Source organism: Gossypium arboreum, chromosome 10, assembly GCF_025698485.1.
Source record: "Gossypium arboreum isolate Shixiya-1 chromosome 10, ASM2569848v2, whole genome shotgun sequence".
Lineage (NCBI taxonomy): Eukaryota > Viridiplantae > Streptophyta > Magnoliopsida > Malvales > Malvaceae > Gossypium > Gossypium arboreum.
Genome location: NC_069079.1, coordinates 16797003 through 16809553, shown reverse-complemented (window position 1 = coordinate 16809553; position 12551 = coordinate 16797003). Strand labels below are relative to the sequence as shown.

Sequence of the window (12551 nt, the reverse complement as noted above, 5' to 3'; positions counted from 1 at the left end):
CAATTACTCTAATGAGCTTGGATCTGAATTACCAGTCCAGGCTAAATTCAGACCCTAATTCGGATTACCCGTCCGGGCTAAATCCATTTTACACATATTCTTCGGGAGGGCTATATCAGGATAGGATCACCCGTCCGGGCTAGATCCTTTTTACCGTCAATTCCTTTTCAGAGATCCATCGAATTTTCCTTTCATTCAACCGGGATTTCTTCTCCTTTTATCAAATTTATCAATGTTTCATAAATTTTCATACAATGAACATTCAAATCATATTCACATCAATAACATACAATCTCAAGCATTTAAGAATATAATTCAAGTTACACGAACTTACCTCATTGATTGCTCGTGTTTATTATTTCATTATTCTGATATATTTTCTTTTCCATGATCAAGTCTCGTATTTGTGTCGTCCGGATCTTTATAAATAAGTTTGATCATCATTTTCATTCATTTCATATTCTAATACATTTAATTAATGCTCTAGGCAAAATTACCATTTTGCCCCTAAACTTTTAATTAATGACGATTCCATCCTTAGGGACAGGAAAGTAAAATTCTTGCAATTTAATCCTTATTTCCAACTATTATTCTCATATATATTGATAACAGTCCATGAATTCTATAAAATATCAAAATTTTCCATAATTTCAACACTTTTCAATTTAATCCCTAAAACATGTTTTCCCAGATCTTGAACTAAATTGATAAGTTCGTTAAATTTTTGTAATTTAAATAATAAAATAATCTATTTCATGCAATTTAGTCATTTCGACATTTTACAAAATTGCCCATAAAATTTTACTTTTATTCAATTTAGTCCCCGAGCCTAAAACATGCAAATTAGCCATGCTAGATGAATATTCATACATATTTTCCTCCTCCTCCTCTCCATTCCACATCCTTAATTTATATAACATACAACAAGTAACATTATCAATAATTTCACTATTTACTTATATGTACATTCAAAGCTGTCCATTTGCGTCATAGTCACTAAATTATTTATATATTAAGCTACAGAACCGAAATTAAGATCCGTTAATTTTTCCTGAAACTAGACTCACATGTATTCTTATCATAAAATTTTCAGAATTTTGGTTTAGCCAATTAGTACAGTTTATTCATTAAAGTCACCCTGTTCTGCTGTCTGACAGTTCTGACCCTTCTTCACTAAAATTAGTTATCTCCTTTTACAGAATTCAAATGATGTTCTAGTTTGTTTCTAATAAAACTAGACTCATTCAGGATTCTATAAATATAAATTTAAGCCTCTAATTATTTTTCTTAATTTTTTATTATTTTTCAAAGTCTGAACAGGGGAACCTGAATTCATTCTGACCTTGTCTCACAAAATTCATTATATATCAAAATTTACAAATTCATTGCTTACACTGTTTATTCTATGAGAAACTAGACGCATTAAGATTTAATTCCATATTTTTTTCATCTTCTAATTCAATTTATACAATTTATGGTGATTTTTCAAAGTTAGACTACTGCTGCTGTCCATAACTGTTTTAGTGCAAGATATTAATTACCATGTTATAACACCCTTATTTTCTTTTTCTACACCATTTCTCATCACTTTCTCTTATTTTCTCTTCACTAACATATCAAGAACATAGGACCTTATGTAATAAAACTCTACTATAACATTATTTCCATGATTTATCAACAATAACAAACTTAAAAACATATTGAAATCTTGATGTACTTACCTTATTCTCTTGATACCAATCTTTAACTTGATTTTCTCTCTCCTCCAGCTTCTATTTCTTGAATCCAACTTGATATTCTAACTCCCCATGTTCTCCTTAACATTTTCTCTCTTGGTAGCTATGGAAATTCATTTGATTTTTGGGTGAAAATGGTGAATTTTTGGTAAAAGGACCAAATTGTAAAGAAAGTAAAACTTTCTTTCTTCCTCTCTTTCTCTCACGTTAGTTTGCATGGAAAGGAAAGATGATGAAAATTCTTCATCTTTCTTTCCTTATATACTAAATAAATAATAATAAAATAATATTAAATATCTCATAAAATATTAATATAATATTTATCTAATTAATTAATTTAAAATATCATTAACATAATCATTACATTCTAGAATTCTCTCTCTTACTAATTGACCATTTTGCCCTTCATGATCTTTTAGAATTCCATCCTTGAGTCATCATTTAATTTGGTAAAATTGCAATTTAGTCCCTCATAGTTCTTCACTTATTCAATTTGGTCCTAATTCATCCATTTTCCTTAGTTTCTAGATCATTCTACCCTTAAAATATTTACACTATTGGTCCTTCAACTTTTTCATATTTACACTTTAACCCTTTAAGTCTTGAGTATTTACTCTTAGGCAACAAAACTTTTCTAACTTTTACAATTTAGTCCTTTCCTAAATCAAGATATCATAATTTACTTCCCAATGTTGCCATAACTCAAAACTTCCCTTTTTATTACTTTATTTCCTTATTTTATTATATCAAGGATAATGTATTACTGTAAAGATTTTCAGGGTATTACACTCCTCATGTTTGGAGAGCTATTCTTTACGAATTTAATTAAAACTAACATTTCTTTAGAAGAAATTAAAATATAACTCTTTCGTAATATCCTCGTTTCTCTTTCAAAATTTTGGATGTTATAGAGATATAATTGTTATAAAACCATAACAATATTTGATTTCTCTATGACAACCTTTGAGATCATATTTGAACTTTTTAATTTTCAAATTAAAAACTATAAAATATTAATAATATTGATTAGTGAGATTTAGATAATAAATTTAATAAAATTTATAAATAAAATTTCTTTTATTAAAAATTATTTTACTTGATTAAATATGGTTAATAGATTTTTGCAAAATTTAAATAATTTATTGGAGTAATATATTAAAACTTTTATTTCACTAACGAATAAAAATGATTTTATTAAAGTTATTATAGAAAATAAATTTAATAAAAATGTATTTCATAATTTATAACTGTAAAAATAAAAATAAAAATTGATTTTACAATATACTTGTTTTAATAAAATGTTGTTATATATGTAAATTATTATAAAGAAGTCCCACTATATAATAATATTCTCAAGATACAAACAATCTATATAAATTTTATTCCCAAAATTAGAAATTTAGATTAAATCTTGTATGACTCATAAATTTTATGAAATGTGTCAAATTCAAAAAAAAAAAAAGGGATAAAAGGGTTTTATTTTATTTTATGTGTGTTTGTCCAAATCACTGAAAAGAGAATACTGTCATCATGCCTAATGAGTAATTTAGCATGAAAAACAACTGATAAAAAAGTACTTTTACTTCTAGTTAAAATTAAAGGTTTTCTTAAAAGAAAATCACATAATAAAGTTTATTTAATTGTAAGAAAAGGGTAAACTATTGGTGACTACTTTTTCAAGTGTTTTCATTTTGGTCACTTAAAATGATATTTTGTATTTCATCATTTAATGTTTAGAGTATTTTCATTTTAATCATTCAAGTATTAAATTTTTAATAATGGATGGCTGTACATATCACATCATATTTATATTTTCATTTTCCTCACTCAACTTCAATGTCATTTTATTTTGGTCACAAAAGAATTTTTTGAACAACAAAAGAATCTTTTTAAGTATTGATCGGATTAAAAACATTAATGATTAAAGTGAAAAATTGGTAGAAACTAAAATGATGCATTAAAAATTGTAAAATTATACTTGTTTATCTCATTGCTGAAAATTCTAAATTTTTTCAATATTAAAATTTAATTTTAAAACATCAAAATCAATTAAATAAATTGTTGAAAATTTTTATCCCTTGGTCATGTCAACTAATTTGTTACTATAATATTAAAATTAATTAAGTTAATCTCCTTTCAAAATTTTATTTTAAGTTTATCAAAATAAATTTTTCAATAATTTATTTAACTAATTTTGATGTTTTGAAATTTAAAATTTCAACACTTGAAAAAATGTAGAACGTCCGTAAACAAATACAATTTGATAAAATTTTTAATGCAGTATTTTAGTTTCTAGTGTTTTTCACTTTAATCCTTAATATTTTTTTACTCCAATCAATAAATTAAAAATGATAATTTTTTAGGTAACCAAAATGAAAGCGACCTATAAGTTGGATGGTGACCAAAATGGAAGTGTAAACATAATTTGGTATGTACAGTCAACTATCATTAAAGATTTAACGCTCGGACGACTAAAATGAAAGCACGTTAAAAGCTGAGTGATAAAATTGCAAGAATTTTATTTGGGGTGACCAAAATGAAAATATCCTAAAAATTAGATGACTAACTGTGCAATTTACCCATAAAAGAAATAAGATTTACTTCAACAAAATGTATCAGTTTAATGATATTTTGACATTTAGCCTACTGAAATTAATTTAAAAATTAAATAAAAAAATAACACATTACTAGGTAAGGCTAGAAAATTAAGGGAAAGGTTTGGGTCTCATAACAATCGTGATGTGTGTTTAATTTCAGATATGATATTATATAAAAAAATAAAAAATAGAAATTGGGATACTACATTCATAAATTAAAAAGGCTAGAAAATAATAATCCGAAATTATTTTTTAACATTTTATTTATTTATTTTGAAGTAAAACTTTTAACTAACCTTAGACTTGGAAGTAAAGGACGCGTGAGATAGTTTAAACAAAAAAGCCAAAATTTTTAAAACATAATTAATTAAATGACATCCGAAAATTGAATTAATTAATATATTGCCTTACTTTCATTTCCGGGCAGCCCGAACTCAACGGTCATTTAACACGATGAATTGATGAGTAAGCTGCCCGTCTTGCCCGATTCCTGACTGGGAAAAATGACGGGCAGTCACTCCCAATCCCCAGTACTCTCTTTCTCTTCCTCCCTTTTGCTTCTGCTATATCTTTTCTTCCTCTCCATGTCTCCTTGATCACGATCCGACGGTCCACAATGAACGCTTATCCTTTTGCTTGTTTCCTCTGCTTTTAGTCCTGCAAATCCTCAGATCTACTTTCGCCTCCCTCCTAAGCTTCTCTGTTTTCTCCTTTCCTTTTGATTTTAGCTCTGCAATTCCTCAGATCTACTCTCTCCGCCTTCCGCATCTTCGTTTCTCGGTATGTTTCGTTCCTCACATCTTTTTTCTTCTTCTTCTTTCGAATTCCCTAACGCTCTCTTTAATCTTTAATTAATTTTAGGTGAATTGTGTTTTTCCAAAAACCAAAAGCTAATTTTTACCAAAAACAACTTTCCGCCGGCGAGTTTTGCTCGTAATTCAAGGGACTTCGTTGTGTTTTTCTTTTAAAGAAAACTTTGTTTTTTTTTAATTTATAAATTCCCGCTGTTTCCTTTTTGTTTTAATTTATTTGCACTATTAGGGAAATATTTTTTTTATTTTCTTAATTTTCTTAATTTCCTTTTGCTTTTGCTAGTTCGTACTATATTCTGTAGGAATAAAGTGACAGATCTAACCGCTGATACAGCTTCAGCTTAGATCTAACGGTACGGATGCTTTTTTTATTTGTGCAGGTTGCCTTTAGGTTTATCGTTGGCCGTAGTGAAATACTGAAGTTGCCCACAGTTCGATGGCGGTTACGGTTAGTTACGTCGCGCTAACATGCGCCGGTGAAACTCTAGCTTCCATGTTCTTGTCGGCTCTTGTCAATACCCACCTTGTAGCTCTGGTAAGCTATCCTTTATTTTTTTTAATGTGTTTTATTTTATAATTTTTGCTTACCATATCCTTCAATTTATGCTTTTTTTTGCTACGAGTTTCGCGGTTTTCGCTTTAGATCATTGCTAAAATGCGCCCTTGTAGGATTCCTTATTTAGGAACCTTTTTTTCTATTAAGCAGTTTTTTTTTTTACTAATTTTTTTCCCTCATATTTTTTTTCTCACTCTATTTTTTTTCTTTCATTTGGATACTTATATTATTTTTTCGTTTTATTTATGTAAAAAAACTTATCGACTTCAATAAAAGTAAATTTCAAAATAAATCGAAACAAAATTAATAGTTTAGTGTATTTAGATATCAAAAGGAGATTAAAAGATAAATTTCAAAAGTTAAATCCTCCCTTTGATTTTTTCTTAAAAGTATTTCAGAAATTTTTTGCATTAGATTCCTGCTAAATGCGTGGCTGTGTTGTTGGGGACCGAGATTTTGTGACGTAAAGATTTTGGAGTTGCGTTTTAATACGAGATTATTCGTCTTCGTGATTTTATTCCCGATAAAAATGATAATTATATTATAAAATCATAGTTTATTTTAATATAAAATATAGAATTATTTATAATTCTTTTTACTTTCAAATTAGAAGATAAAATGTGTTTACTAACATCTTAAAACTATATTAAAATTTCACCAAAAAATAAAATATATTAAACAATTTTTAGTATTTTATTTTGCTAACTTGCGCTTTTTAGTTGGGGAGATGGAGAAAATATTTACTGTAGTTGTTCGGGGTAGTTTGAATTTTGTCGCATATGAAACTTCAATTTAATTATTTCAGTTGACTTTTAAAATATTTTATACTTTGATTTATAATTTGTTAAATAGTTTATTTAATTGAATTTCATAAAATATAATTTAACATAGAAAATTAAATGATATATTGTATACATTATTAATATAGATACACTATTTTTTTTGTAATTATACACGATACATTTTTATATTCATAAGTAGGTGACACATACCTTTTAAGATTTAAAAAATTGAGATATTCAATAATTTTGCTTATAAAATTTAAAATAAATTTAAAATTTTTTAAAGTTTTTTAAAATTTTATAAATAAAATGTAAAAAATCGAACTTCAAAAATTTTAATAAAAATAAATGGGATTTTTTGGGAAAATAATAAAACATCTGTCCTAAGTCTTTTTTCTTTTTCTTTTTCGTTTTTGTCATTTTTCGAATTGTCAAAGTCTCTGTTATGAATCGGATATTCCTTGCGTAATATTCTTGTCAAATCCTAGGTGCCACGTCATGCTTTTGTCCACTATTTTGAATTTTATAAAGTAATCGTACTTTTTATGTAAATTTTTTTTATACTATCATGTCAAAAATATTTACTTGTATTTAAAATAAAAATAATTTAAGAAAATATCTTAACTGCTTTTAAGCCAAGTAAAATCAATGGTTGGTTGTCCCAAATCGGTCTACTCGTCCATAAAATAGGCTTGGCAAGATATTAAATTCTTCTTCTATTCGATCCGAATTTAGGCAGAGATTATTTTATCCAGTCTTTATATTTATTTGTTATATTATTTTTAAAAATAATAATTATATATGTTAAGTTTTAAATTAGATTTGATCAAATTATGTTAAATTTAATGTGTTAATATTATTTATTAAAAAATATGATTCTATCCATTATTAGTAAAAAAAATCGAAGTAGGTTTAGTACAACGATACATTGTTATTTTGTTGTTGTTAATAAATATATTATAAGGGAGATACTTGTGAACTTTTCACTAACAGGGAACAGACAGAAAATTTCATTTATTATTAATACTAAAATTATAAAAATCATTGAATAAATTAAATCTGACTGGCTGAGTGAGACTTGAATTCTTTTAATTTTATATGGTTTCAACTTGGATAAATAGTAAATCCAAATGTAAAGCCGAATAAAGTTGGGAAAAAGAGAATAATAAATAAAGACATTTCATCTAACCTGATTCCACCCGGCACACAATTAGTTGTAGTCCAATGGGCCCAATCTTTTTGCTGTTCAGGGATTGATGCCTTTCACCTTTCCTTCAAAATTTCTTAATGCTAGATTAGACCGATTAAAAGGCCGGATCACCCATTTAGTTTGGTAGATTCGACTTGCCGGCCTAAGTTCGAATAAAATAAATTGTACGATAAATCCTAAAATTATACATTGAATATTTAATTTATACATAAATTATAATTATAGTTTAAATATATATATAAAATTTTAATTTTAATTCAATAGCACACATTTAAAGAAATAATAATGCCTATTTATTTTTATATTTGATAAATATAATTATATGTATATACAATATGTAAATTTAAAATGGTGTTATAAAAATAATTATGTTTGTTGCTAATGAAATTTAATGTATAAAATTACACAAAATCAAAATTCATGTGTAAATTTAATATTTATTTCTAAATTGTAATTTGGGCTGATTGAATTATTATAATTATTATATATTTATATATAAAATAGTAAGTCAACATGGATTGTTTAATTAGTTGGGTAGTCATTAGAAATTTAACAAATTTCAAAATTTGAACTTCATCAATTCCATGTGACCTATAAAAGTATAAAATATATAAATAATTTTAATATTTTATAAATACAGTTCCTAGTTTCAAGCCTAGCATGATTTTAGTTTGGAGAAGAGATTTTAAAAATTTCCAAACCATGGGTTATTCACAGGTCATATCTGAATAGTAAATTTATTGCTTATTCTGGTTAGGTTGGAGCTTCAGCTTAGTCTGTTGGACCACTTGTTTTATTGTTTTAAATATATTAAACATTTTATAATTTTAAATATATTAAACATATATATATATGTGTGTGTGTGTGTGTGTGTAAATCACTTATGTCTAAATTACAAAAATTCTAGTTCCATTTGAATAGATAACAAGACATCATATATTGGAGGGGTAGTATTAGGAGTGCCCAAAGTGCAAAGCTAAAAGTTTTAATGAAGCTAATTAATATATATATTCTGTTTTGTACAGATATATGAATATGATCCCAAGACTTGGTTTGTGCTACAGAATATTTAATTTAAATAATTTTTTGCCTTAAAAAAATAATTTTTAATCAATAAACAGTTTGCCAGTAAAAGGTATGATTCTTACAAATCAAAGCAAAGGCTTTCGTTAATCTTCCGATAAGACCCAATTAGTTATGATTTTATGTACTCTTTGTCTTGTTGGTTCAGAAAATCTTGGTTATAATTGCTAATATAGCTTCTGCTTTAAACCCTGCTGTGAATGCATGTTTTGGGGATTGGTTTCAGAACTCCTTTACATTGCTGGTGGCTAACAAACCTGGAATCAAGGGTGACCATTCCCAAAACCAGCCTAAGCTGAAGGACGCCGATGGGGAAGATAATGATGACGGCAATGATGATGGCGATGATGGGGGTGGTGAGTTTGGAGATGGTGAAGAAGAGCTGTCCTCGGAAGGCGGGGATTATGGCAACAATGGTAATAGCGAGAAGAACAATCCAAAGAAAGGACTGGGAGATGGTGCGACCGGGGCAGAACAAAATGGAGAAGACGAAGACAATGAAGATGGAGATGGTGAAGACCCTGAGGATGAGGATGAGGATGACGACGAGGATGACGACGACGACGATGATGGAGAGGATGAGGATGAAGAGGATGTTGAAGAAGAAGAAAATGAAGATGAGGAAGAAGAAGATGAAGATGAGGAAGCCCTGCAGCCACCCAAGAAAAGGAAGAAGTAAATTGTTAGGAAATAAGTTGAAGCCTCCTCCATTAAAAAAAACCCTTTTGGTTTAGGTAAACTGGTTCATCTAACACTATGTGATGTTTTATTTAGGCATTGAGGAGGATGCTGTTTAGGGTTAATGTTTTTACGCATTATATATCATCACACTTCATTTTCCTTTTCCATAATTAGAGTACTGTTAGAAGTATTTGAACAGCGGCAAAAAAGATTCTATTGAAAAAAAAAATGTATGATTCCGGCCGCTTCTCATTAATGTTAATGGATATGATAGTTTTGCTAACATGATTTTAGAAATCTCATCATATATGGGTAAAGCCTTCCTTTTATTCAAATCAAACATTACGTGCTAAAAAAAAAAACCTTAAGCTCGACTGAACAATGATTCATCGTAATCTCTGCCCGTAGAGAACCTGAAACCGTGAGCTGAATCGTACGATTTCCTGCCTGTTGCTGCTGTGGGAGTTGAATCATATTTCGAAAATGCTTTTATATCTTTATTATGGAACACAAAAGCAGCGGAAACAGGTAAATCGGCATCGTTGCCGAGATTTTGGATCAACTCCAATGGCATATCAAAGTAGTGATTCATGACGCAGTCTCCATCAACATCTTCATGGTGGTCGGGTATCAAAGTTGATGAAGCCCAGGACCCGCATTCGAATTTTTCCAGGGAAACTCTTGTTGATGTCACATGATCATTCTCAATGCCAATGGTTTCTCTCATTCTTGGCCTCACTGCCTTTGCTTTACCCAATCCTGGAAGGAACAAGCAGAGGCCACTGCATTTGAAGTTGATGCTGTTTCGGCAACCATCGTCGTTGGCTTGACCATGGTGACGGACGTCATCAACCACCTCGTGGTCGACCTGTCGAGGAGATTCATGACTTCGACTTTTCAAGTTCTTCCACGACAGAAGTGAGCGGAACCGAGGAGATGAGGTTGCAGGCGTTAGAACGGTAGAAGTGAAGAAGTTGGGGTTGGGAGGGAGCAGGGGATGAGGGACGGCGGAATCGGGTTGAGGAGCGTCGATGGGAGGTAACATCATGTTGAAACTTGTTTCTCCCATGGATGATGACGATGATATTGATTCTCTCAAGGATATGGGATCAACAATTATCTGTTTTTCCATTTGCAGGCTGTGGCTTTTCTGCTTTGAAATGGGAAGTGCCATGGAATTTGGGAAAGGAAGAAAGCTGTTAAAGTTGAAAGCAGAGCTGGTTTAAAACGAGGGTGTGATGAGACAGCATTAGACTTGGTGGTTCGTGGATCTTATGCATAACAGCATTTCAGTAGTGGTTTGCATGTCGTATCAGATATCAACGGTTAGGTTTTTTTTTTAACTATAATTATATTTTTAATTATTCAATTATGAAAAATTACAAAAATAATTATCTTGTTATAAAGTGAAGAGAGATGAAGAGAATAAAGAACAAATAAGATATGAAAACAATAGATAATGTATTTTATTGATTAAAAAGGATAATTACAATACTGCATTAGAGTCTCTATTTATAGGCATAAGAAGTATAAAAGAAGTAGATATCTAATTCTAATAACTATTAGAATTTAAAGAATATTAGAACTTTATCTTGATCATGATGGACATCCACTTAATAAGATATTCATGACACTCCCTCTTGGATGTCTACTGGTAGATAATGTACCTCGTTAAAATTTTATTAAGAAAAATCATGTGGGATAAAAACCTAATGAAAGAAAAATAGTACACAATCTATAATACACATAATATGCTGCCTTATTAAAAACCTTACCAGGAAAACCCAATGGGAAGAAACCTCGATTAAGGGAAAAAGAGTGCAACGCGTATTTACTCCCCCTCATAAAACATCACATATTTTCTCATATTTTACATATTCAATCTTGAATACTAGTTTTTCAAATGGCTATTTGAATATATTCGCTAAACATTTATATTACCATTCTTTTAAAAGTTATGAGTGAGAGAAATTTGGGGAAATATATTTTGATATCTTCAGGAGATTCAACAGTAATCATAACAAACTTTAATCACAATTCTTTTATAAAAACACACAAATAGGTATTTTGGATCACTTTATAATCCTCCTTCAATTACTATTCACTAAGTCAAATTTACCACATATGTTCAAATTATTTCAATTCATATAAATAAATAATTTCTCGAGAATTTCAATATGTTTCTAGCATCTTAAATCCTTCAAGGATTTTAATATAAACTTTATTATATACAGTTTCATAAAAGTTTGTAACAAAAACCAGGTTAAATCTTTTATGAATTGTCAATTTAATAATATATCTAAAGGTTATTGCATCCACCACAAAAGAATATTATATCTTTTCTTAATCAATTTTAGGACTTATCGAAAAACTTCATATTCTGCTTTTGCAAAACTACTTCAATTGCACTTTTATTGGCTTTATACCTTTAGATATTTGGGCTACTGGTCCAAAAACTCCATAAATTTAATTGTACTTGAGTTGCATCTTTATATTTTGATCAATTTATTCCATATCTATATTTCTCAATAGATTTATTCAAGATCTTCCTTTTATTTCATTATTTCAATAATAATATTGTATACAAAATCATTGTCGACCACTTTTATTATTCGGTTCCATATTTTCTCGAATTGACATAATTTATCGAGATCTCTTATTTTCATTATTTTAAAATTCAGTTTCAGGTACCTAAATCTCTTTTGAAGTTTTACTTATTAATTATGTCTTGGGTCTCTTCTGGAGCACCCGCCTCCACTATATGACCATCTGGAAGAATTTTCATACTTGGAACCGATCAATCTATTATTTATTCCAACTGATTGTTCTTCTGAGACTTTGATTCAAATTAAAATATTAGATGATATATAACACTTGGTTATTCTCATTAAGTTTGTTAATACATCTAACAGTTAACTTGTAATGAGTTATCCTTATTGAACTTCTGGTTCAATTACTCCCCCCAACTCATTTACAAGTTATTGTTTCTCTCCCCCTAATGTCGGGAAAACTATCGAATCAAAATTGTAATCACAAATCATGTCATAATTGAATCTCAAATTCATTCAAAACATCTAATAATATAAAGAAACTT

The 12551-nt window shown here is 28.8% G+C and overlaps 2 protein-coding genes across 2 annotated transcripts; one reads left to right on the top strand and one right to left on the bottom strand.

Moving 5' to 3' along the window:
• The first annotated feature begins 4572 nt into the window (after positions 1-4572).
• LOC108489557 (phosphopantothenoylcysteine decarboxylase subunit VHS3) lies at positions 4573-9740 on the top strand. The gene is made up of 3 exons (XM_017794196.2): positions 4573-5113; positions 5526-5680; positions 9003-9740. Exons 2-3 carry the CDS (start codon positions 5582-5584, stop codon positions 9453-9455), a joined length of 552 nt encoding a protein of 183 aa, XP_017649685.1. The 5' UTR covers positions 4573-5113; positions 5526-5581; the 3' UTR covers positions 9456-9740.
• On the bottom strand, positions 9732-10733 carry LOC108489556 (uncharacterized). Its single transcript, XM_017794195.2, has one exon. It carries the CDS (start codon positions 10629-10631, stop codon positions 9822-9824), a length of 810 nt encoding a protein of 269 aa, XP_017649684.1. The 5' UTR covers positions 10632-10733; the 3' UTR covers positions 9732-9821.
• Between the last annotated feature and the right edge of the window lie 1818 nt (positions 10734-12551).